Source organism: Tupaia chinensis, unplaced genomic scaffold (genome assembly GCF_000334495.1).
Source record: "Tupaia chinensis unplaced genomic scaffold, TupChi_1.0 Scaffold138601_1, whole genome shotgun sequence".
In the NCBI taxonomy this organism is placed as follows: domain Eukaryota; kingdom Metazoa; phylum Chordata; class Mammalia; order Scandentia; family Tupaiidae; genus Tupaia; species Tupaia belangeri.
The window spans coordinates 641,683-668,916 of NW_006198494.1; the positions used below are offsets into that span (position 1 = coordinate 641,683).

The 27,234-nt window shown below is 43.1% G+C and overlaps 1 protein-coding gene across 1 annotated transcript in view; it reads right to left on the reverse strand.

Moving 5' to 3' along the window:
* Positions 1-27,234, reverse strand: part of PALLD (palladin, cytoskeletal associated protein) — a 121,285-nt gene that overhangs the window by 39,082 nt on the left and 54,969 nt on the right. Inside the window, exons 5-6 of the mRNA XM_006161454.3 lie at positions 14,828-15,333; positions 523-658 (exon numbers count right to left, since the gene is read on the reverse strand). Of these exons, the coding sequence (XP_006161516.1) occupies positions 523-658; positions 14,828-15,333 (642 nt within the window). The remainder of the gene's footprint in view (positions 1-522; positions 659-14,827; positions 15,334-27,234) is intronic.

The window sequence follows — 27,234 nt, forward strand, 5'->3', positions numbered from 1 at the left end:
GGAGCAGGCATTACCATTTCAGATTCCTGACTCGATCTCTAGTAATAGTCTGGTAGAGTAGAACTAAACGTCAGCAAGGGTTTCTTTAGTAAAGATATGTTCTGTGTAGACACAGTACACGCCATAGAATCCAAATTCCCTTTTTGATTCTTTATTTCTGTTTCACTGTTTCCAATCCCAACTGAGCCTGAATGGAACCCCCATGTTCTTTTTTCTGTATAAAATCATGATTACTCAACTGTTCTCAACCCTAAGGTCTACCCTTCTTCCTTTTCTCTCAAATGTGCTATCTTCACTCCACGAACAGTTTTATAAATAGGAGGAAGCAGTGAAGACCAAATGGAAGGAAGCCATTTCATAGTCTCCAGATTGAAGCAATAATTCTAGGAGGAATGTTGAGATTTAGAAGTAATAACTCTGCGGACAGATCTTAAGAAGCTAAGTCTTAGCGAAGTGAGAGAAGAGCTCTTTGATGTGGTTGCTAAGATTCCAAGTCCAGGCCCCACATCTCTCTCTCAGTACCGGTTGGCCATTGTTCAGGAGGTCCTCCTTGAAGCGAAGTTTCCGTTCCAGGTCTTGAATGACAGCATCCTTTGTGCCTTGAATCTCCTCATCGGAGGCTATCCTAGCCGTTCTGCTGGCCTTCTTTGGAAAGCCCCTGCAGCAAAAGCACAAGGCAGCCCAGTCAGTTGTCAGGCAAATAAATCCAAGTCGAACATTCAGGTCCAACCAGGAGACCATGCCATGAGTTAATGTGTCACTCCCACTCTTTTTTTAAATGCTACATCTGTTGCAACTCTTATGAAAAGAACCATGAAAGCTAGTTTCAGCAGTTCAGGTAACACTAATTGGAACTCGTTTCCAGAGAATGTTTAAATACCTTAGGGGAGTACTCCTCAGTGGTTAGGTAAATGCGTAGGGGAGGAACAGGGAGTCAACAATATAAAGTGGAAGAACGATGTGATTTGTAATCAGAATTCGGTTTAAAATCGAACTGTGTCTTGTGTTAGGTTTGTGACCCTGGGCAAGAGTCTCTTAACATCTCTTGTGAAACAGGTATAAAAATATATACCATATATAAATGTTGAAAGGATTTGAAAGAACATATTTCTTTTTTTTTTTTTTGAGAAGTTTTTGCTATAGGGTGCATGCACTCACCAGAAAGACAGAGAGAAACAGAGAGACAGAAAACAAGAAATCACCATCCGAGGGGGATGGCCATGCCACAATCCCTTCTCCTCCATTCTCCTCTCAGGATCTTGGGCATGCACGCACATGTGCCTGGTGTGAGTTTAAGTCACTGGGTCTGGGACTCAAATTGTGGTCGACTACATGGGAGTCCAGCGACACAGCCATTACGCCAACTGCTGGTCCTGAAAGAACTTATTTCTTTCATACATTTATTCAGTTCTCTGGTCCTTATTAATTCATATACTCAACAGTAGTGTCTAGCCCATTCTAAGCAAATACTAAGTTTGTTACCTTCTCTTCCATCCCTTTATATCCTTATCTGATTAGGGAAGGCCGGTGTTACATGATATTTTTATATGAGCAGGCTCTGGGAGGTCTGCAGGTCTTGCTATGCCAGGCATGTCCCAAGCCTCTCAACTTGCTTGAGAACCCAGGGCTTTGAGGATAGATATCTCAGAGCTTTTCCTTCCAAGGGCAGCAACAATGCCCTGTTCCTGTGTGTCAGGGGTCATGGATGGTGGATGCTGGATGCTTGTTGGGGAGGAATCACTTTTCTTAGCATCTAAGCAAGTTGTTCCTATTTTTCTCCCCTTTCCCTGACGGCAAAGGGGTAGTAGAGATGAATGAGAAATGGAAAACAATACAATGGTAAAATGCATGACCCATTGCTACCGGTATTAACAAAGACGAACTTCAAAACCAAAATTTGGGTTTAAAAAAGAAGTTACAGAAGAATACATGTCCTATGCTTCCATTTATAAACAGGCAAAAACTAGGACAGTAGTTCTCAAAGCATGGCCCCTGGACCAGGAGCACCAGCATGACCTGAGGAGATGTTAGAAATACACTTTTTGTTTGTTTGTTTCATGGATCGGGGGTCAGAAATATCTGTTTTATTTTTATTTTTAAAATAAATTATTTATTGTTATTATTATTACTACTATTATTAATTTGACTGGAGAGATACGATGAGCGGGAAAGTGGGAAAGCAAGCCACCATGTCCAGAACTCGAATCATGGTTGGCCATGTGCGAGTCCAGAGCTGTCTGTTGGTCCCCAGAAATCTATTTTAATAAGGCTTGTAGGTGATTTATTTTATGAGCAAAAATTTGAGAAAGAAACTTAGAGTAACAGACAGACACACACACACACACACACATGAAACTATAAAGAGAAGAGAATGATTAACTCAGAAATCCAGAGTAGTGGTTACCTCTCAGGGAGAATAGGAGATATCATTGGGGAGGGTCACATGGGGGCGACAAAGATACTAGAAATGGATAAGAAATGAAATATTGTGATATTCTATGTTTATAATGTTGAAGAAATGGTTAGTCTTGTATACTACTCACTGGGACTCCATCTTGATATTAAGAGCGCTAAGCAATGGACACAAGACATGCTGATAGCAACAATCATAGGAATTATGATTATGAACTCAGTTTCTAGTACCATGCAATTCTATACCAAAAAAAAAAAAAATGGGCATAGTTTGCTAATTGTTGTGAACTTCTCTCCCCTCCTACTCTTTCTCCCAGGGTCTTGCCATCAATTTTCAGTCTAGCGTCTCCATGGAAAGGACAAGTCCCTTACTAGGCTACTCTGTAGTTACTGTACCATGTTTGTTTTCTGCATTACACCTACCACACTCTATTTCTATAGAGTTCTTTTGACATTGTCTTTCCCTCACCATGGCTCTTTTGTTAATCATGATACTTGTTAACAGACACTAAATAATATTTCTGCAATGAGTGTCATCTCTCTCTACTTTGGACCTCTCAGTACTATCCCTCCTCAGTTAAAAAAAAAAATCTGCTCCAGGGTCACCTGAAATTGGATCACATGTAAAATGTCAAAATTATACAATTCTGAAAGCAAGTACTGTGCTACTTTTGACTGCAGCCTTACATCTGAGAACTGGAAGAGTTAGGTTTTGAAGTCACAGGGAGGTAAAGTTGAAGACAGCCAGCTCTCTGTTACATCCGACTTTATTGGGAACACACAGGTTCGAAGTGTTACTCTAAGCGTGAACAACACCTGCAATTGCACAACTGTGTGGTGACAAGCAGCCTTTGACGACGGAAGGCACCTCTGTGTTTGTGCAGGCAGGCTACGCTGAGAGCTATGCTCTCAGCATTCGTGAGAAAGAAAGGGCGAGAGGCAACTACCAAGGGCAGGATAGGTCATCTCCACAGGAGAAGCAGAGAACTGGGTTTTTAAAAAACAGCCACGAGTTCTCTTAGACAACTGGACATCTGTACGGGCACTACAGAATAAGTCCTGTTGCTTGGGAAGCACGTCGGTACGCTTGCCTCTTTCAGGGGGATGACAACAATTCACGGCTCCTTTGGAGTATTTCATAAAGAGGCCAGTTATCTTGGTTTGAGTCCGTGACACACAGGTGTTTTATTACATCACAGGGGCAATTAAAATAACTTTTGACCCAAAGATAAGCTCTGATCCCCTGATAATTCTTTTACCAAGTCAAGGCCCTCAACACACCAAGATTACCAGAATTAGGAAGGCATTTACTTAAACCCTATTTTCTTCCTATTTTTTAAGATATTTTCCTTTACTTACATAATTTAGGGCACTCAGATTTTCTCGGTCCTGAAACAAATACTGAAATAAAAATAAGTCAAATGGAAAGATTTAAAAACATTTCCAGGAGTCATTCTGTAACTACGGAGCATGTAGCAAGGCACAGTGCTAGGCCTGTACACCAATGCAGATTCCGCTAAGCCTAGAAAAACACAGGGTAGTCTCTCCCAATCTGGGGGGATACATTCCAGGACCCTCAGTGGATGCTTGAAAGACACCCATAAGATGGAAGAGGACAAAGAATCAAATCCTAAAGGGTGGGTCTTGATCATCGAGGTTAATAATCAAGTTGGGGAGTAAGAGATAAACCACGCAGTATTCATTCTAGGTGCAATGGGAATTTTAAAAGAAAAGAAATAGGAAAGAATGCTGGCTAGAATGACTACAGAAGACTTCGTGAAAGAGGAAAGCATCTAAGAGAGACCTTGAAAGATGTTCAGGATGTAGACAAATTGGGGAGGAGGGGGGAATTCAGAGTCAGTATGAATAAAGGTACAGAAATGAGATTTTTTTTTTTTTTTTTTTAGCCGCTTAAAAGCTATGTGGCTGGGGCTAGTTAACTAATGGCCATTGCCTCAGTTTTCTTGTTTGTAAAATGTAGATATTAAGATGTACCTCGGGACCGTCAAGTGGCATGGTGGTTAAGAGCGCTGAACTCCCACATGACTAACTGTGATTCGAGTCCCAGACCTGGAGGCTTGCTCTCTCACTAACCTCCCTCCCCCCCAACCCCCACACACACTCTGTCCCTCTCTGGTCAAATTAAAATAAATAAAGAAAGTTAAATAAAATGTTTCTTTTTCTTTCTTTTTTAAAAAGATGTATCTCATAGGATTATTGGGAAAACTGTATGAACTAAGTAATAAATATTAAATACTTTGACTAATGCCTGGCATGGTAAGAAGGGATGTGGAGAGACAAACAGAAAATATCCACCATGGAAGTGAATCAAAGAGGCGAGACTAGTGGAGGAAAACAGAATGAAAGAGGGGAGGAGTTTAAAAAGATGCCAAGAATTCTTGGCCAGAGTTTCCAAGAGTGTGCAGAGAACCCTTACTAATTGCCTTGTCAGTTCTAACTCTGTTCTATAAAAGGTGCTGAGAATACATGTTGAACAAAACTGCGCCAGTTACAAAAGGGTGCCCTGTGGTGATGGCAGAGAGGGAGGGCCCGGAGCAGAAGGAAGGGCATAGCAGGAGGGAGGAAGTGCTAGGAAAGGACAGGCGTACAGAGGATGGCTGTATTAGACAGTGTGGTCAGTCACACCTCCAGCGAGGTGACACTACTGCTGAGGCTGCAATGATAGGAGCTGCTAGTTGGGAGAAGACCTACAGAGAGAGCGAGGCAGAGCAAAGGCCTCATGGCCAGAATGTGCCTGCCAGGGTCTCCAGATGACCATGAACCTGGAGGAGAGAGGTACAGAATGCAGTTTTTCTCATGCTTATTTTAACATGGAACCTCCTTTTTTATTTTTTCCCTTTTCCCCAGAGAGTCTCTCACTGGACTTACATGATTCTGGAAATTATGTTAAAAAATTGAGCATAGGGTTTCAGGTTAGCATGTAAGATTAGAATTAGTTTCTAATTCTAAAGAGGCCAGCAGATGGCACAGAGGACTGAACTTCCACGTAGTCAGCTGTGGTTTGAGTCCTGGATCTAGTGTCTTAAAACTCACACTGGGCGCATGTGCGTGTGTGCCCAAAATCTCAAGAGAAGAATGGAGGAGAAGGGACTGTGACATGGCCATTCCTGGGGGTGGTGGTGGGGGGTGATTTCTTGCTTTCTGTCTCTCTCTCTTTCTCCAGTGAGCACATGCACCCAATAGCAAACATCTCTCTTTTAAAAAGAAAAAAAGTGAAATACTTGGAAAGAGAAGGCAAGAAATGGAATATTTGAAAAGGAAAGCAACTGTAAGTTTTTTTTTTTTTTTTTTACTACAGAAGACTTCGTGAAAGAGGAAAGCATCTAAGAGAGACCTTGAAAGATGTTCAGGATGTAGACAAATTGGGGAGGAGGGGGGAATTCAGAGTCAGTATGAATAAAGGTACAGAAATGAGATTTTTTTTTTTTTTTTTTTTAGCCGCTTAAAAGCTATGTGGCTGGGGCTAGTTAACTAATGGCCATTGCCTCAGTTTTCTTGTTTGTAAAATGTAGATATTAAGATGTACCTCGGGACCGTCAAGTGGCATGGTGGTTAAGAGCGCTGAACTCCCACATGACTAACTGTGATTCGAGTCCCAGACCTGGAGGCTTGCTCTCTCACTAACCTCCCTCCCCCCCAACCCCCACACACACTCTGTCCCTCTCTGGTCAAATTAAAATAAATAAAGAAAGTTAAATAAAATGTTTCTTTTTCTTTCTTTTTTAAAAAGATGTATCTCATAGGATTATTGGGAAAACTGTATGAACTAAGTAATAAATATTAAATACTTTGACTAATGCCTGGCATGGTAAGAAGGGATGTGGAGAGACAAACAGAAAATATCCACCATGGAAGTGAATCAAAGAGGCGAGACTAGTGGAGGAAAACAGAATGAAAGAGGGGAGGAGTTTAAAAAGATGCCAAGAATTCTTGGCCAGAGTTTCCAAGAGTGTGCAGAGAACCCTTACTAATTGCCTTGTCAGTTCTAACTCTGTTCTATAAAAGGTGCTGAGAATACATGTTGAACAAAACTGCGCCAGTTACAAAAGGGTGCCCTGTGGTGATGGCAGAGAGGGAGGGCCCGGAGCAGAAGGAAGGGCATAGCAGGAGGGAGGAAGTGCTAGGAAAGGACAGGCGTACAGAGGATGGCTGTATTAGACAGTGTGGTCAGTCACACCTCCAGCGAGGTGACACTACTGCTGAGGCTGCAATGATAGGAGCTGCTAGTTGGGAGAAGACCTACAGAGAGAGCGAGGCAGAGCAAAGGCCTCATGGCCAGAATGTGCCTGCCAGGGTCTCCAGATGACCATGAACCTGGAGGAGAGAGGTACAGAATGCAGTTTTTCTCATGCTTATTTTAACATGGAACCTCCTTTTTTATTTTTTCCCTTTTCCCCAGAGAGTCTCTCACTGGACTTACATGATTCTGGAAATTATGTTAAAAAATTGAGCATAGGGTTTCAGGTTAGCATGTAAGATTAGAATTAGTTTCTAATTCTAAAGAGGCCAGCAGATGGCACAGAGGACTGAACTTCCACGTAGTCAGCTGTGGTTTGAGTCCTGGATCTAGTGTCTTAAAACTCACACTGGGCGCATGTGCGTGTGTGCCCAAAATCTCAAGAGAAGAATGGAGGAGAAGGGACTGTGACATGGCCTTTCCCGGGGGTGGTGGTGGGGGGTGATTTCTTGCTTTCTGTCTCTCTCTCTTTCTCCAGTGAGCACATGCACCCAATAGCAAACATCTCTCTTTTAAAAAGAAAAAAAGTGAAATACTTGGAAAGAGAAGGCAAGAAATGGAATATTTGAAAAGGAAAGCAACTGTAAGTTTTTTTTTTTTTTTTTTTTGAGAGGTTTTCACTATAGGGCGCGTGCGCTCGCCAGGCAGACAGAGAGAGACATAGAGACAGAAAGCGAGAAATCACCCCCCGGGGGGATGGTCACGCCACAATCCCTTCTCCTCCATTCTCCTCTCAGGATCTTGGGCACGCACGCACATGCGCCCAGCGTGAGTTTTAAGCCACCGGGTCTGAGATGCGAACTGCGGTCGACTACATGAAAGTCCAGCGACATAGCCATTACACTAACTGCTGGTTTCCAGCAAGTGTAAGTTTTTGAGGCAAAGTTTTGGAAACTGGATCTATCCCCGCTATGAAACAATTTTGTACGGGTTTGCTCCACCAAATGGCACCTACTTTTGAGAAACGTAGAGCAGCAATTTGTTAAGAAATAAAAAGAGGTTGGGACTAGCGGGTAACATGGTGGTTAAGGTGCTGGACTTCCTACGTGGACTGCAGAATGGCCATCCCTCCTGGGAAGTGATTGCTCATTCCCCCCACTTTCTCTTTCTGGTGAGTGCACACATTCTATAGCAAACACTAAAATAAATAAATAAATTAATAAAATAAGAGTACCTAGTAACAAAGAAATCCTCTCCTTTCATGATGAATGATACAATTTTTTAAAAATGCTTATTCTAAGTAAATTGTTACTAAAACCAGAATTCATCACAAAAATCCATATTCAGAGGCAAACTTTAACCAGTAAACAATTCTTACCATGCCTCCCACACTAACTATACACCCCCAGCCTAATACGAAAAACAGTACTGATCTGTTTACTCTGGCTTTAACAGTAAGTCACTGGCCATTTAAAAATAATATTCATGTGGTTGAGGATAAAAACGTCTCAGACGTATACAGCATCTGGAAGTAAAATCTTCCAGATTCCACCATCAAATCTCAGGAGGTTTTTTTTTTTTTTTTTTTTTTTGTTACTGAATAATCTTGAAAACATCCTTCCCTTAATACACAGTTCTGTCAGTGTATTTCGAAAACTCCAATCTCCAGAGTACAACATACATTTAAGAGATCAGGTGCTTGCCTAACAACCAGAGAATAATCCTTCTTTTTCTTTTTGCTATAGGGTGCATGTACTCACTAGAGAGAGAAAGAAGGAGAGAGACAGAGAGAGAGAAAGAGAGAAAGCACACCCTGGAGGAATGGCCATGCTTAAATCCCTTCTTCTTCATTCTCCTCTCTGGGGATTTTGGGTGCACACACACATACACACGTGCCTGGCATGTTTTCCAAGCCACTGGGCCCAGAACTTGAACTCTGTAGTCAGCCATTTGAGATCTGGCCACCTTAACCACCACACTACTGGCTGGCCCTGTTGAGTTCTTTTTTTGTTAGTTACTACTCAACCACTGTCTTGACTTAAAAACTGACTAAAATGCCCGGTAAGATTATGAATTTAAAAATGCACATAAGCCTGTTACAAATTTTTCAAGACTTGAAGAATTTGTTCAGTTGCTTTTGCAACAATTTTCTTTAACAAATACATATTAGATAACAGATTTATTAGAGATCAACCAAGGTAATATACCCATGGCTAAATCATACTTTCTTCATCTTATTCAAGAACCTTGGGAAATCCCTTTGCCTCCTGAGTGTAGAAGGATGACACCGTCCCCACCTACTCGTTTTGTGTATAGGGAGAAAAAGAGAGGTGACAAGATACTTTCTGTAAACAGCTAAGTGCCTAAAGAATAACTGCTCTCCCTGGTACATCTCTAAGAAAGCTTTTAGTGACACATGCTTTTATTTGTGACAAACATAAGGTAACGTTTCAACCAAAGCTCTTATTTGAGAGAGGTAACTGGGGGTCAGCAGGTGGCACAGTGGTTAAGTCTCTGGACTCCCACATGGTCAACCACAGTTCAAGTACCAGACCTGGTGGCTTGAAAATAATGCCAGGTGTGCATGCATGTGTGCCCCAAATCCCGAGAAAATGGAAGAGAAGGGACTGTGGCATGGCCATGATCCCAGGGATGGGGACGCTTCTCGCTTTCCCTCTTTCTATGTCTGTCTCTCTCCAGCAAGTACACACACCTTAGGGCAAAAGCCTAAAAAGGAAAAAGAGAAAGAGAGAGAGAGAGAGAGAGAGACAATGAAAGAGTATAAAGTACTGAAGCACTGTGACGAAATAGCACTCCCTCTTCAGGACAGACTCCAGGATGTGGGAGTGGACACAAGATATGGGGTGAATCTGGTTTTCAGGGATAGAGTTGGACTTGGCACCACTGCATGGGTGACTGCATGCAGGGACTGAAGTGCTGCCCTGTGTCTGTGTGGCCTTGTCACATCTACTGGGTTCCCACTGCCTCCAAGGGCTGATTTTCAGGCTGAGGAACAGGCTGCAGCAATGGAAGCTGTAAAACGAACGACCAGCAACAGGGACAGGAGGAGAGGGCAATAACTTCCTGAAAGTGCGAACAGATTTCTTTCTGAGGCATGTTCTCCTCACCGCGTCTATCTAAAAGATTTAGCCAGCTTAACAGCTGTATCTGTCAGCAGCTTTGAGCAGGGCAAGGTTTTCTCTGCTGGTGACCCCCGCAACTTCAGGGAGGAATGTAATGCCGGAAGAAAGACAGGCACTTGAGGAACTGGGTGTACAGGGGCTCCCCAAACCACAACCAGCCAACAACCACATGCTATTACTATGGGCTGCGAGCGGCCCACTGTCCTCTGCCTTCTTGGCTTTGTGGTTTATCACTGGCTTTTACAGCCTTTGTTCTCTGCCCTGACCTCTGCTGTCCGGACAGGAGAAACAGAACCTTATCTTCCCAGACTGTTTAGAAACTCAGTACATGCCAGCCTTCTCTTCTCCACATGAAGGAAGGAACAATGCCAGAACACAACGCGAGCATGCCATTGATGATTAAGCACACTGAGATACCTGAAATCTAAATTTAAGGTTTTTTTGTAAAACAAGGCATCCCCCTCCCAAATCTATTGGATTCCTACTTCACTCAGTCATGTATAATTAATCTATTTGTTGACACTTGACATAGATTAGGGCACCTCAAAACGTTTGGGGGAAAATGGAATTAAAGTATGAATTTATTTTAGTGCAATTTTTTTGAAATCCACATATAATTTTCTTATAATGTACTGTTTCCACGACCATTTTGAAGACGGTGTATTACAAAACCATTGAATCAAATTTCTGGCCTAATCACAAGTTCTCAATGAAATATAAAATAAAAAGTAATTTCTGAGTTGGCCTATGGTCTATTGGTTAAGGTGGCTGGGTCCCACAGGGCCAACCATGTGATTCAGTCCTGGACCTAGTGGCTTGGGAAAAAAACGTGCATGTGTGCCCCAAATCCTGAAGGGAGGGAGTGGTGGAGAAGAAGGGATTGTGTGTGACCATGCCCCACTGGGGAGTGGCTTCTCCCTCTTCCTGTCCTCTCTGTCTCTCACTGGTGAGAGAGCATACTGCCCTCTGGTAAACTGAAGGAAAAAGAAAAGTCATTCTCATATACATATATCAGTGTGTGTGTGTGTGTGTGTGTGTGTGCGCGCGCGTGTGTGTGTTTGTGTGTGTGTATTAAACTGACAGTAGTGTGGGATTTCCTACAGATTCAAGGATGCCAGTTAGTCATGGCTGCCCTGAAAGAGACTCAATCTTTGGTGAATTATTTGAATTATGCTGATGGGTTAATAGCAACATTTTTGTTTTTATTGCAGAATGTAAATGACAGATACTACAGTATCCCAGAGGAAAAACTGTTTCAAAAGACATGTTTCAAACCACAAGAACCAATGCTTCGAGTATGTGTGAGTGAGCAACAGAAAAATTCCTTGAAGACGAAAGGGTAACTGCATATTAATGGCTTACTGGGCGGGCACAGAGCTCAAATTCTGCAGCCTTGTATTGTCATTTGCCTATGGAGTCAGAGCACTTAGCTATCTTTGGGTACAGTTTTCCATAACTACAAAAACAGCATGACTTCTCCACTTTCTTTTTGTTTTTAGGTTTTTGCCATAAGGTCCGTGTACTCGTGGGAGCGACAGAAAGGGAAAGTGAGAAATCACTTTGGGGCCATGGCCATGCCATAATCCCTTCTCCTCCATTCTTGTCTCAGGGTCCAGGACCCAATCTGTGGTCGGCCTTGTGGGAGTCCAACACCTTAACCATCATGCTACCTGCTGGCCGACTTCTCCATTAATTTTAAAGAAATGGCAGCAACTACGGGATTCCATTGTGATAAAAAATCATAAAATATTTTGACCCTATAAAATGTGAATAACTGTGACAGATGGTGATAAAAAGTGCTCCTGTTACTTGAGGTAAGTCCTTAAGCCTGTATTTTTTTTTTTTTGACAGATTTTTGCTCTAGGGTGTGTATACTCACAGAGAGACAGAGAGAAAAAGAGATAGAAAGCACGAAGTCAAGTAACCCCCACCAGAGGGGATGGCCATACCACAATCCCCTTCTCCTCCTTTTATCTCTTGGGCTTTGGGGCATGCACGTATACATGCCCAGCATGATAATCAAACCGCCAGGTCTCGGACTTGAACAGTGGTCAACCGTGTGGGAGTCCAGCACCTTAACCGCTATACCGCCTGCTGTTCCCACGCGTGTCTTCTTAAAAGAGTTCCAAATCAAAGATCAGAAAAAATACTTGAGATCATAAAAAGCATGACCACTCAACATCTTTGAAAGACTAACCTTTGATCAATTCTGTATGAGATGTTAGAACAGATTATTTGTTTACACATACTTATCTTCCTGGGAAGCAAGAGTTGGTACCCTTTTAGAGAAAAAGGCTGAAAAAACTACGCTGTTTTGAAACCTCTCAAATAGTTAACTTCTTTGGAGCAAGATAATACTTTGCTTTCTAGCAGCCAATTAAAAACTTAAACAGAAAGTAGGGGAGAAAGACAAAGATTTTCCTCAGACAAGTTAACTGACTCAACTTTCTTTTATTTTTTTTTTTAGATTTTTTCCCTAGGGCAGTACACTCGCCAGAGAGAGACAGAGGAAGGGAAAGCAAAGTGAGAAATCCCCCCAGGAGGGATGGCCACTCTGTAGTTCCATTTTCTCCATTCTCCTTTCAGGACTTCGGGCATGCATGTGCACCTGACTGGATTGATTTTCAAGCCACAAGGTCCAGGGCTCAAACCTCAGTCAGCCATGTGGGAGTCCAGCACCTCAACCACCACGTCACAGGCTGGCTCTGTGACTCAACTTTCAATAGACGTCTGTTATCACATCATTACAGATTCTATACCTGCATCCAACTTATTTATTTACATATTCATTTGACTTTGCTTTTCCAGTAAGAAGTTGAGAAGCAGCCAGATTTCGAGCATAGTCAAGATGTAGAAAGTGTTCAACAAAACAAGGCATAGCTTACCTGAAGCTCTCCAGTACACCTAGTCAAGGCCAGACAAAGTAATACTTGTCTTAAAAGGTGGCATTAGTGGGGCCAGCAGATGGCATAATGGTTACATTGCTGGACTCCCATGTAGCCAGCTGTGGTTAGAGTCCCGGACCCCAGTGACTCAAAACTCATGTGGAGTGTGTGTGTGTGTGTGTGTGTGTGTGTGTGTATGCATGCCCAAGATCCCTAGAGAAGAATGGAGGAGAAGGAATTGCAGCATGGCCATCACCCCCAGGGGTGATTTCTCACTTTCTATCTCTGTGTCTCTCTCTGCCTCTCTGGCATGAACTTGCAACCTATATCAAAAATCTCTCTTAAAAAAGAGTGGCATTAGTACATTCTAGCAATGGACTACCTTTAGATATAAGTGAAAACACCTTGGATTCTAAAGTCTTCCCATTTTTATTCTTTAGTATGGGTTTTCTCCTTTTCTGTCTGGGCTTCAGGCAAACTCAGACATGGGATTTCAACAGGAAGAGTTGTGGTACGGGTACTGACATGACCTTTGCTACCCCACATTCATTTCTGAAATCTTCAGTAAGATGAGTAAGTGCTAGCTTTAACTCATTTTATCCTTCGATAGAACATGCCAAAAACCTGTATATTTCCTTTTGAAGGTTTTAGTGTATTTGTATAGATGTTATATTATTTATCTTCATAATACTTTAAAAGATTTATCTTCAATATTTTAAAGTTGCACTGGGCTGCCACATCATCATTATGACATGAGGACTGATAGATACTAGATAATATGCAAATAGAAAACTAAGGAGTCACGGGACCAGTTAGTGTAATGGCTATGTTGCTGGACTCCCATGTAGTCGACTGTGGTTCGAGTCCCGGACCCAGTGGCTTAAACTGATGCCAGGCACATGTGCATGCATGCCCAAGATCCCAAGAGGAGAACGGAGGAGAAGGGATTGTGGCGTGGCCATTCCCTCTAGGGGGATGATTTCTCGCTTTCTATCCTATGTCTCTCTCTGTCTTTTTGGTGAATGCACGTACCCTATAGCAAAAATCTCTCCAAAAAAAAAAAAAAAATTCCACAAAAAAAAAAAAAAAAAAAAAAAAAAAAAAAAAAAACTAAGGAGTCACACTCAGAGATTATTTTTAAATAATTATTTTTAAATAATTCTGGACTGGCACAGAATAGGTATCATCATTTCTACACTAGACCACATACACTCTCATTTTATTTTTCTTAAAGAGATTTTTTTTGCTATAGGGCATGTGCACTCACCAGAGAAATTCAAAGAAAGCCAGAGAAACAGAAAGCAAGAAACAGCAATCCATTTTCCTCTTGGGATTTTGGGCATGCAGGCCCACATGCCCAGTGTGAGGGTCCAGGATTCAAACCACGGTCGGCCATGTGGGATTTGGCGATGCAACCATTATGCCATCTCCTGGCCCCAATGCACCCTCATTTATTTGCAAAAAACCATAAATCTGGTATGGAAAAAAGCAATGCTGTACACTGTAAAGATATATAGTGATTATATGTAAATAAACAAATAAACACAAAAAAAATCTGTTTACATGTGTTCCCTTCCTTTTCTAATGAAGATGTATATGAAGGTTGATTTCTTAATTCTATTAATTTATGTTTTTCTATTAATTCTATTAAAACATGAAGGGTATACCCAATAACCTAACTCTTCCACATCTATTGTGATATATCTCAGAAATAGCATGATAGTTTGGTGGTAAGAGCATGGATTTTGGAGTCAACTAGACATGGATTCAGATAGGACTTTGGCGGCTAGCTGTCCCTGGGCAAATCGTGGAACTGCTAGAATCCTGAGTTGTTGCCTGGGCAGCGATGGCTTGCGGAATGAACACACACAGGTGCATTGCGTGGTGCAACGTGAAGACAGTAGCTAGGCACCCTGTAACTATTACATTACTAGCACGGCAGAGGTTTTGCGTAGTTCCTGATGGGACTCTCAAATTGATGAATTCGGAGGAAAAAGTGTTGACCAGGTAGTTATGAAAGAACAGCTTAGAAAAGCTGATGTGAAGAGAATTTAAAAGTGAGATGGAGGGAAACATGGAAAATGGCACAACGGTACCCCTGGGTTGCGCGCTTAGGGCACCTTGCAGGTGTGGGAGCCCGGTGTGACCTTAGGTGGGCGGGGAGGCGAATGCGCGCGACTGTCACTCACGCAGGGGTGACGCCCTTGGGCAGCCCCAAGGCGTTGACGGCGACAGGTGGAGGCTGAGAGGGCAGCAGGGCGCTGAGGAAGGCGGCAGGCGTCTGGCTGTGTCCGAAGCGGGCCCCCGGCGAGGAGCAGTGGGTGGCTGGAGCCGGGCCTGGGAGTGGCGGCGGCGGCGGTGGCAGCGGGAACACATCGGATACCGGGAAGGCAGTCGTGGGGCTGAAGACCGGGGGCGGTGGCGGCGGGGGTGACGGCGAGCTCGGGCACCACGGGGCCTCGGCCTCGGCGCCGAAGGGCTGCGCGAAGGGCGGCACGGGCGCGCGGCCAAACTGCTTCATGGTCGGGGACATGGGCGAGGGCAGGCTGGAGGAGCTGGGGCTGGAGGCCGGCGTGCCATGGCTGGACGCGGGGCCCAGGTTCTGCAGGGCGGCGAGGGTGGCGCGGAGTGGCGTGCGCTGGCCTCCTGCTCCAGGCGGATTTGGTTCTGCAGCTGCTGGATTTTCAGAGGGTCCCTGGGGAGGCAGAGAGAGAGGCGACAAATTCAGAGATGGAGGAACGGTCGCTAGGTTGGGAGGTCAGCGGGTCCACGTTCCTTGCCCACTTGCGCCAGCTCGTGTGCCCAGGGAGCAAGGGACAGTGTGTTGTCTGAAGAGTAGGGACAATGTTTGATTCTGGACCAAGCACTCCCTCAATGACGCGGGTCGGTTACCTCAATGTCTGATACAAGGTTTACAGAAGATGACCCAGGCCACTTCACAAATCGTGATGGAAAGTGACTTCCAGAGCCATATTTTATTTTCACAGAACCGGAGACAGCAAGAAAACTTTGGACATGAGTTCTCAGTCCTCTCACTTGTAGCCAGTTTTTCTCATCATCATCATTATTTTTGAAGAATTATTTTATTAAACTTTATTTTAATTAGATCAGAGAAAGACAGAGCTAGCAAGCGACTGAGAGAGAGAAAGCAAACTGCCAGGTCTAGGACTCCAACCTCCAACCGCGGTTGGCCATGTGGGAGTCCATTACCCACAACCACCATACCACCACCTGCCGGCCCCTATTTTTTGGAAAAAGAATTATATCAGAATGAGAAAGTTAAAAGGAAAAGAACCTTGACTTAAGTTATTTTTGGCAGATTTAAGTTAGTCCAATATGCCTACTTCAGTGCTGTCAGCTCTGCATTCAATAAATCCCACAGGCTGGTTTTTCTTTTTTTTTTTTGGAGAGATTTTTGCTATAGGGCACGTGCGCTCGCCAGACAGACAGACAGAGACAGAGAGAAAGCGAGAAATTACCCCTCGGGGATAGTCACGCCGCAATCTCTTCTCCATTTTCCTCTTGGGATCTTGGGCACGCACGCACACACGCCCAGCGTGAGTTTTAAGCCACCGAGTCTGGGACCCGAACCGAGGGCAACTACATGGGAGTCCAGCGACATAGCCATTACGCTAACTGCTGGTTCCCTTATTTTTTTTTTAAAGATCTGTTTTAATTTCTGCTTAAAAGAAGTCTTTGCTGTATACAAAATTTTATTTTTTATTTTATTTTTTTTAGAGTTTTTTGCTATAGAGTGTGTGCACTCGCCAGAAAGAGAGACAGAGAGATAGAAAGTGAGAAATCATCCCCCTAGAGGGGATGGCCACGCCACAATCCCTTCTCCTCCATTCTCCTCTCGGGATCTTGGGCACACACTCACACGCACCTGGTGTGAGTTTAAGCCAGCGGGTCCTGGACTCAAACCGCGGTGGACTACATGGGAGTCCAGTGACATAGCCATTATGCCAATTGCTGGTCCCTGTATAGGAACTTTTTGTAGTAAGCCCTGAGTTACCAATTTCCTATGCAAACCTTAACCCACACTGATATTCTGTAACAGATCTCAAAGGTATATAAACAAGTGCCATCTATTTTTAACCTGTTGGTGTCCAATCACACATTATTAATTTTATAAAAACAATGTAGATTCAATTCTCCAAATGTTTTCCATTGAGAAGAGATAGTTGAAAGTTCAGTTTTTAAAATTAAAGTTAGTAAGTAGCAGTTAGCTAAAAAAATCTCATTTTTGACTGCTGCAAACCTTTCCTGTTTAGCTCAACCATATTACATACATCAGCCATATTTTCCTTCAATCACTTCAGGTAAACTAAGGACTGAGGGTTGTCAAAAGAAACTTAAACAGAAGGTGGTACTCTAACAAGCAGGTAACACAGGAACAAGTCCACAAAAAGGCAAAAGCTCTGTGCCTCACTTTAGTTTTTGAAAACTGAAAACAAAACCCAAGCTTTTGGATTTTAGGCATTTGATCTCCACCAAAATTCAAGCGTTCAGGATCTCAGAACAATAAAGGAAATTGAAACTGCTGATAAAAAGTAAAAAACAAAAAATGAAAAACACTTTAGGTCTATTACAAAGCACTAGGTTTAGAAACATGAAGTTCTAAACGCCTTCCCATGGAATTTTCCCTCCTGTAACTACGCAGTAAGTGAAAAGCCAAAGAAACGCTTTCTTGGGAACTGAAAAGCACAAAGAGAAGATAGTTCTATATTCTCATTCTATACAGGGCATTAAAGATTCCAGCAACAAAGAACTTTGTGGAGTCCTACTGAATTTAATTTGAGCATTTACAAAGCAGCCATACCACTGCTGGGATTCGCCGCTACCCTGGAGTTCCAGATGTCTCTGTGGTTTGGTAGACTGTCCAGCACATGTGCTCCTGTGCTCATGTACTTAGAACTGGCCCAGGAACAGAGCTCATAAAAAAACCACCCACCAGCTCTGAAACCCATTACCCAGCACTTCCATCTAAGTCGCCAGATGCTCTCCCTGCTCCCCCTGCCCTCCCTGCCCTGACTACATCTCTTTTATGCTTCCCAACTATGGCAAAATGCATCCTATTGCTGGAATGTTTACCATCAGCACTCTTCCACACTCTGCAGCTGACCTCTGCACCTGAATCGGGGCGGTCCGTGTGGCTCTCCAAAGGCGACCCCCCCACCCTGTGCCAGCCTGCCTGCACCACAGCCAGAGCCACAGCTGTGTTTTAAGGTATTTTAAATAGCTGTGTGTGGTGGCTCTGCAGAGGCCACTGCAGACATCATGCTATGCCTAGTACGTGGTGTGTCCCGTGATGACGGAGTGGCTTCTGAGAAGCCATCCTTCAAAGAAACCAGGCCAGGGAAGCCCAGACCATCACTTCATTGGCTCTGTCTCCACAGGGTCAGCCCCACTCATCTGGGTGTCTGCAAGAACCAGCAAATTTGCTATCCCAAGTGGGCTTAAAGCTGCTATTTTTAGTAAAAAGTGACAGTTGAAAAATTATGAATGTGGCATTTCACGAGAAATTAGTAGGCATTTTAGTACTTAGGTTGCTTCAATAGTATATCTTCTACTGTCTCCCCATTTTTCAGGATTGGCTGAAAAATACCCTATGCAGGGGGCCAGCAAGTGGTGTGGTGGTTAAGGCGCTGAACTTCCACATGGTGGACTGTGGTTTGATTCCTAAACTTGGTGGCTTGAAAATCATGTCAGGCGCAAGTGCATGAGCACCCCAAATCCCAGGAGGAGAATGGAGCAGGGATTGTGGCATGGCCATCCCCACCAGGTGGTGATTTCTCACTTTCCGTGTCTTGTCTCTCACTGGTGAGCACACGCACCCTATGGCACAAACAATTTTTTATTAAAGTGCAGGGAATTAAAGGAGTAGGAAGGGAGAGCAATACCACTTATTCTGAATCATGAAATGTCTGACTTCCTTTCCGTGCATGCAATCATTTTTGTAAACTCTTGAGGTAATGGATTTGACACCTGAATTCGGAGATAATGGAACACACAATTTTCAATCATTCTCACAGTTCTCAATAAGCTATGTTTATAAAAGTGAATTTCCCCAGAAATAAAAAGGCAGAGAATAGAGACAAGATTGTCTGTGGCCTCTGGATATAATATTGTGTTGTCAGAAAAGCCAGGACATATTTTTTCTATGCAAATATGTGTCATGACTCTTCCAACAACCCAACAGTAATTTGTCATAAAAAATTACTTCTTTGGTGTCCCCATTTTTTTTTTAGCTGTTCTTTTATCAGTCACAGTTTACAGACTTTAAAATATTATTACAAAATATTAAGAATATTTGACATCAAATTTGTTTCTTTGTAGTGCAAAACTCTGGGTAGCTCAGAAAGGAAATATATAAATACTAATTCAATGGATTCCCCTCCTACAATATAGAAAATCATGAGACATCCATCCCTCCACTCCAATAATACAAAACCTTTTTTAAAAAAGTTTTTGCCATAGTGTGCATGAGTTCACCAGAGAGAGAGACAGAGAGAGAGAGAAAGTGAGAACTCACTCCCCCGGGGTGATGGCTATGCCACAATCCATCCCGTCTCTATTCTCTCAGAATGTTGGGCATGCACGCACACATGCTTAGAGTGTTTCTCAAGTTACCGGGTCCAGGAATTGAAATGCAAAGTTGGTCATGTGGGATCTAGCATGTGAACCTCCATGTCACCTACTGGGCCCCACACAAAGCTTTTAAAGTGAATAATTTTACAAACAGCTGAACGGAGTGAAGATTTAGATTTGACAGAGATGAAAAGAGGGACAGAAGAGCCAGACGGTAGTGCAGTGGGAAAATCTGATGTTCTGTGAAGCAGTCCTACATGGAGAGGTTCATGGTTCAGGCCCAGGGACCTCTTTGGGTATGCTGGGCACATGCTTGCCCACGATCCAGGGCTGGCTGAAGCCTGGGGGTGGATCATGGAGCCAAAATCCTATTAGAGTTGCTGTCTCTTTCTCTCTTGCTCATGGAAGAAATAAACTTAGAGAGGTATGGAAACCAATTTATGTTCCAATTCAGTCCTCTCTCCTGCTACTAGATCAAAGCAAGCTTGGACAAAGTCAACTAAAAGCACAATCCCAAGAAACAGCATGGCATGGAGGAAAAGTCTAGATGTCCCATTAGACTCTAATCCTTGGATCACAGCTCTGTCACTTATTTATTGTGGGGACACTGGGAGGACTAAGTGCGCACAGTGTCTAGTTCATAGTTGGCATTCAATAAATGTTCTATGGAAGAAGAGAATAACCACTCCTTGGCAGAGGAGAAGAATCACATCTGGTTACATTACAAAACAGGGCGATGGGTCAGTTTGGTGTTGGTGTCACTGCAGTGACAAACTGCTCAAGTGAAGCTGCACCCATAAAGAAGATTGTGGGATCAACTCCCCAGTCGACTTGTTCATATAGGATTTGCACCCATGATCATGGCTGGCTGGGAAGTCTGGGAGTGGAACCACTGCATGAGACCCTGCTGAGGGTACATGTCTTTCTCTCTCCCCACCCTCATCCCATCTCTCACTCTCACAAAAGAAATTAAAAAAAAAAAAAAAGAAAAGGCAATAATGTTCTCCTTATTGCAGGGGATTTTCTTCTTCATCTGTTCCCACTGCAGGTAGCTGGCACCAGGCGGGTGAGTGGCAAGAATAGCAAGATGTCTAGCTTTACCAGCTGGTCCCCTGCACCTTCTAGGCACAAAGCCAGGGGCACTTAGCATGAGGCTGGCACTAGATTGGCTCATTTACAACTACCCTGGGAGGTGGCCATTATCCCCATATCTTTAAATTCCCCGTAGGTTGGTGAGGTCAAGTCATCTGTCAAAGGGCTAAGCCTGGAAGTGTAGGGCTGGTTGGCTCATCGAATAATCCATCATTCTCTCCAAAGCGCTCAGCAAACAAAAAAGGTTCATCAGAATGTTGGTTATTATTCCTGTATATTAGTTTCCCTCTGGGGAAACTGCAGTCTAAGCTCAAAATAAATGATATGAAAGTAAACTTTTGGAAAACAACTTTTATGGAAATTGGGAATTCCCAGTGTGTCCCTGTGGAGCAATAGCTGGGTTGCAAGAAGTAATTTATCCCCTGCTCGTACTAATAAGGATGGAGTACTCATAATGGTCTGGAGAGACCCTTGGGATCACAGAACTGGGCAACGTTTGTGATTTAGGAATAAACATACGAGGGAAAGAAGGTGATGTGATAGTTAATGTGCTGGATCCCATAGGCTGACTGCATGGTTCAAGTCCTGGACCCACGGGGCACGTGTGCCTAAGTACCCAAAATCCTGAGAGGAGAATGGAGGAGAAGGGATTGCGGTGTAGCCATCTCCCTGGAGGGGTGATTTCTCACTTTATCTTTTTCTGTCTTTCTCCAAAAAGCACATTGCTCTATGGCAAAAATCTAAAAAAAAAAAAAAAAATCAATATATTGTTGGTTTATTTATTTTCCTCCATTTTTGACTGTGTGATACGGAAGCCATTGTATGATGAAAAGTTGTAATAGCACACCCTCTGAACAGTAAGCTCCTCTGGCCCTGCTATTTATAAGCACTTGGAAAGTAGAGAATGTAACTTTCAGCATCCTCACAATGCCCAAACACTAACATGGCAGAATACTGCTGCCAATGACAACAGTCATGGAAATTCCTGCATACAATAGTTGTACCCTATTGAGTTCAGACATATTCAGTAGGAGGGCCCCATAATAGAATGGGGAATTTTTTTTTTTTTCAAATGAAGGCATACAATGAATTGGGGAATAAGCTGCTAGGCATTCCTATAACATATTCCTCTCTGCATGGGACTAGCTCAGTATTAAATGCAAAAAAGGGCTCAATATGTTAATTCTGGGCACTTGTAAAATAGGTCGAACATTAAATGCCTACAAGGGCTTCTGTTTAAATAGTACTGATTAAATTCCATTGAAGACTATTCAATTGCCTAGTCTTAATTCTGTTACTCATGCCTCAATTTGTATTTTCATGTCAGAGAAACTAAGTCCATTGCGTGAGAGTCACTAACAACTGGCTTTGTTTAGCACTAACTTATTACTGTTCTTTGGTAAAGGGTATATAAATAATAATCCTGAGAATAATAAATCATACAATAAAAATGAATTAATATAAGCCAAATGAGATATATAGTACTGGGTTTAGAGGAGGTTATAAATGCAAAAAGAACAATGATTTCAATTACATTCCCTAAGGTCTGGGGAGAGAACAGGTTATAAAGATCTGGATTTTCTACAAAGAACTAAAAACAACAACAAAAAAATGTTGACGTCAAATTCAAATTGACCACTGCTTGGTAATGTATATGTGTGCGTTAACACATATTGCAAAATGACATAGGTTTCTTTATGAAGCCTTATCCTTTGATCTTTCATTCATTCTGAGCCTTTTGCAAATCAGACTGACTCTCCAGACAAAGCCAAAGCTGAACACAATTAATTACATAGGAGAGTTTGAGGGAGAAGTGACCTGAGTGAAATCAGCACACGACTCAAGTCTCCTTTAGAAAGACTTGTCCTTTGCACTTAGAATAACAACCACATTTGGCTCTGCTACAGAAACACAGTAGCGCTTTATGTCTTACTACATGAAGTTGATTTCTATTTGAAGTCATTCCATGTACCATGAGAAAGAGAGAGGGGGAGCGATTGCTGACCAGTTCATAATCTTCCTGGGAATTTCTCTGGGAAATCAAAGGATGGGCTGAGCCTCATGTGTAGCACAAGGATAAGACGGAGTGGTTGGGGAGATGGACTTCTGTCAAAGGTTGGTACCTGTGTGATCTGGTCCTCAGAAGCTGAATCCTGCAGCTGGCTCCCCAGATGTAGAGAATTCCCATCCAGGAGGTCTGCAGAGACCCAACTCTTCATGGGGTAAATGGTCATTTTGGCTCTGTGGAGGCTGCAGGATGGGATGCAAAACATGTACAGCTCTACTAAAAGAGCAGGGCTTGCAGCAGGCCATAAATTGTATGTGATAAAAGAAAGGTTTTGATGGGGTCTGCAGCCACGGTGTGCCTGATGCAGCTGAGCGAGTGACGTGGCACTCTGGCGTCTCAGCCTTTCTTTTTGGGGGAGGAATGTGAGGTCAGGTTCAAAAAGCATCAACTCCACATCATAGTTAAATGCCTTAAATAATTTTCATTTCTATTGCTGGAAAGGCCAGTGGAAACAGCAGGAAGATATTAGCTGCTGATTCTTATAAAAACTATGCTAATTTAGAGGACATTAAAAGGAATTAATACGAACTGTTCCTAATTGAAAATGTTTGGTACTCATTCTTAACATAGACGAAGTATGTTTTTGAAGGAAAATCTGTTTTCCAACCTTTTCTGTCAATGCTTGAGGCAAGATCAATGATCTCATTTCTAATTGAAACACCAAAGAAAATCTCCCTGTGAAACAGATGTTGAGGAACTTTTAAGTCTTAAGCACAAAATTTCTCTATGATTTTCAAGAATTAGGGAAACAAAGATGGACAGATACTTAATTTTCTTAGGATTTGAGCTTTTCTTTTTTTTTAATTGCCAGAGGGCATTTGCACTTGCCAGAGAGTGAATGAGCAAGACATCAAGAGAAAGTATCCCCCATTGGGCATGGCCACACTACAATCCCTTCTCCATTCTCTTCTCAGGATCTTGGGCATGTACTCACACACCCAGAATAAGCTTAAGCCACTGGGTCTGGGACTTGAACCATGGTCGACTATATGGGAGTCGACGTAGCCACTACACCATCTGCTAGGACCTACACCTTCTTTATGTTACTCTTTGACCAGGGAGTCAACTGCATCACGCAACTGAATCTCTCTAAGCAGATCTTAGTCCTGAATTTCCATCCTACTCCCCATTTTCATAGCATATAAATGTTCTACTTCCAATTTATCGTGTCTCAAACAGAAGCCCTCTCACCCAATCTAATTTCTCTCCCCAATAATATCTGATATTCAGAATTCCTACAATTTGGCTCAAAATAGTCTTAACGACCCTATTGCTTGTTCTCTGCCTTTTTTTTTTTTGAGAGGTTTTTGCTATAGGGCACGTGCACTCACCAGACAGAGAGAGACAGAGAGACAGAAAGCGAGAAGTCACCCCCCAGGGGGGATGGTCACACCGCAATCCCTTCTCCTCCATTCTCCTCTCGGGATCTTGGGCACACACGCACATGCGCCCGGCGTGAGTTTTAAGCCACCGGGTCCGGGACGCGAACCATGGTCAACTACGTGGGAGTCCAGCGACATAGCCATTATGCTAACTGCTGGTTCCCTCTGCTTTTTTATAAACGTTTCATTGTCCCTCAAACTCACCTTGAGATTTCCTTTCTCTTGGCCTTTTCTCATGCTCTGCCCTCTTTTGGAAGACCCACCACACCAATTTCTCTCCTTCTACGGAGGTCATCTTTATCTTTTGGTGCCCAGTTGAAGGTCTACCTCTACTTGAAGCCCTCTCTAAAAATATCTAGCAGTTCTTTCTCCCTTTTCCAAACTCCTGCAGTCCACAAAGCTGGTATGGCCCTGTTGGCTTGGCCATGGCATTATCATCTCACACCCACAGGCTGGATCTCCCAAAGCCAGACGGGTGTTCTAGGTATCCTCTGGATTAGTACAGTGCTTTGCACATAGATGTCACCAAATACTTAGGAAGATCCTGCCCGGCATCCTTTCGTGTGGGATAGGAGAAAGGCAAATATATCTTGTAAAAAAGGGAAAAAACCATACATTTAGATAAATAACCATCAGGGCTCTTATGATAGTATTGCATTTCTAGCTTTATAGTATCCAACCTATGAAATACCATCCACCAAACAAGAGCATTTGTGAACCTGGTAATGCAACTCCTAATTTGGCATCTGTGAGGCACTGCAATGTGTGCCAGGCAGTGGTAGCTGTACCAGTGCCCATTTTCCATTTTATTTGGTTATCAGTCAAAATCGCATCAAGTGTCTGTTTACCATGAGGAGAAGTGCCGCAGGGCTATTTTCGGCACTCGTCGAGGACTTTAGTCATCTCTAGGCAATTCTTTTCTTCGATAGGACCCATTCTGCCTATCACTGCATACCCTCTATCAGCTGTTCAAAGCATAGACTGTACCCTGAGATAACAAAGTGGGTTCCTATGCAGAAAGAGGAAAGCCTCCCTTGGGTGGTCCATTGTGTAGAGGGTCAGAGAGACCCAGCAGGGCGTTACTAACAGGCCACACTGCATGGCTGTGTTGGGGCTGGAATCCGAGCACTGATGTCTGCCTGGAACACCACACTGATGTCTGGACTGGCTTTCCTAGTGTTGTGGGCGTACGGCCAGGAGTGGCTAATCACTGATGCTAAGTTAAAGAATGTGTAGGTGGAGGTCAGGCTCTATTTCTGGAAAGATGAGGCCCTTGGTTGATGACACGGCAGTAAGCACTTAGGAAAGTGCGTAATGACTCACAAGTCAGTGAGGAATTGAAAGAGTTCCTTCTTAAGATCAGTTTCCTGAAACTCCAAGTGGAGTGGACAACTGTTTTTATTATCTACCATTCTTCCTGTCGTCTGGTAGTGGAGTCCCTCCCTGTCTTTACAAATCTGCTACCAGTCCATAGCTGTGTAGTGTCGTAATCTCCCAACCCTTGGTCATGGGGTGAGCATGTGGCTCAGAGCCAGGCAGTCATTGTATAGCTTCAGCACATCATCCAGGGATAAGTCCATGATCCAGGTCAGGCCAGGCTGATCCAGATCCTTCCCTAGAATTTTCACACTGAAGGCAGAAGGAAAATGTGTCTCTCTGTCCTTTGACAGATAACTAAAAGAACAGAATCCCTTAAAGTTGCTGGCTGTACTGTCAGAATCTACAAAAATCCAATACATTAAAAAAAAAAAAAAAAGCCAGGTTGACAGATAAAAGACAAGAGGAGAGTTAACATTAGGATACTATTTTAGCATGGGGTACAGATAACTTTCGACTAGTTTTATCTCTGAATTCCATGTCCATATACAAATGAGCTGTCCCCTTCTTTTCATTTTTTTTCCCCTCAAGGTAGCTCAAATAGCCTTTAACATTTTTAAGAAAGTGGCCTTGGAGACTAACCAGTATAATTTTCTTATTTCCTAATTATGAACATGGAAATGTAGAGAGCTTAAATAAAAGGACAAAGGCATCAGCTGATTGATGGTAAAGGCCTAGCACAAACACCCAGCTGGGATGTCTGCCGTCAGAACAATGTTAAATACTGGGACCAGTAGTTGGCGTAATGGCTATGTCGCTGAACTCCCATGTAGTTGACCACAGTTCGGGTCCCGGACCTGGTGGCTTAAACTCACGCTGGGTGCGTGTGCATGTGTGCCCAAGATCCCGAGAGGAGAATGGAGGAGAAGGGACTGTGGCGTGGCCATCCCCCCTGGGGGGTGATTTCTCGCTTTCTGTCTCTCTGTCTCTCTCTGTCTTTCCGGTGAGTGCACATGTCCTGTAATGAAAACCTCTCCAAAAAAAAAAAAAAACCAATAATAATAACCTGATAGCACTGTCTGAAGCTAATGCATCAATAAATGGATGACTACATATAAAGTTGAGAAAGAAACCACTAGAAGAGGAGGACAGATGGTAACTCAGCTGTAATGCAACTGGGCCCAGATGGGAAGGTCTTGGGTTCACGTCCTAAAGCTTCCCTGTATGTGCTGGGCACATGCTTGAGATCTGGGATGACTGTGGTTAGGGATGGATCATGAGTTAGGACCCTGTTAGGAGAGAGTGTCACTTTGTCTCTCTGTCTCATGTAATAAACAAACAAACTAATGAAATCACCAGAAGCACTAAAAACAAAGGTGAGGTGTTTATCTACCCAATCTAGGTGGCACAGTTTATAATGGATTAGAGTGCAGGGCTGGAAGCCACATGGTCGAGACTGCAGGTTCAGATTCCCTGGGATGGCCTGGAAATACACTGAGCATGCACGTGGGCACCCAACGTACTGAGAAGCTGGAGTGGGAGGGATCGTAGCATGATGAGACCTGTCAAGGTGCTTCCTCTCGCTCTCTCACTCTCTCTCACACTCAGACAAACATGTTTTTTTTTTTTTTTTTTTTTAATCATGGTTAATAAAAAGTGCTCATCACTGGAGAATGGGACTCGAATGAGGTGAAGTCAGGAAAATCTTTATTTTTACATTTTATAATCCATACTGTTTGAATACTTTTTAAACCATGTGCATGTAAGAATAGAGTGGTTAGAATGGCTGTTGAAATGCACAGAATTACAGCTGTTTCTATCTGAAAGGTCACATCATAAATTAAACACAGTGCTACTGTTTTAGATAGCAACTAAATATCCTCAAAGCCTGAGAAAGATATTCGTTCATCTAGTTCCTATTTTTGAAGCTACCACATAGGGACTTCTTTCACATTATCAATCATTACTGCTACTACCAGCACCAACAGCATCACACTGTTATTGGTAAGAGCTAACTCTTATCGCAAGAATTTCTATGTACCAGCCACCACTGTCTACATAAGCTTGCTTACACTTTTTAAACGCCTAAGGCGATAGCCATTTTTATTATCTCCATTTTCCAGATGAGGAAGTTAAGGCACAACGA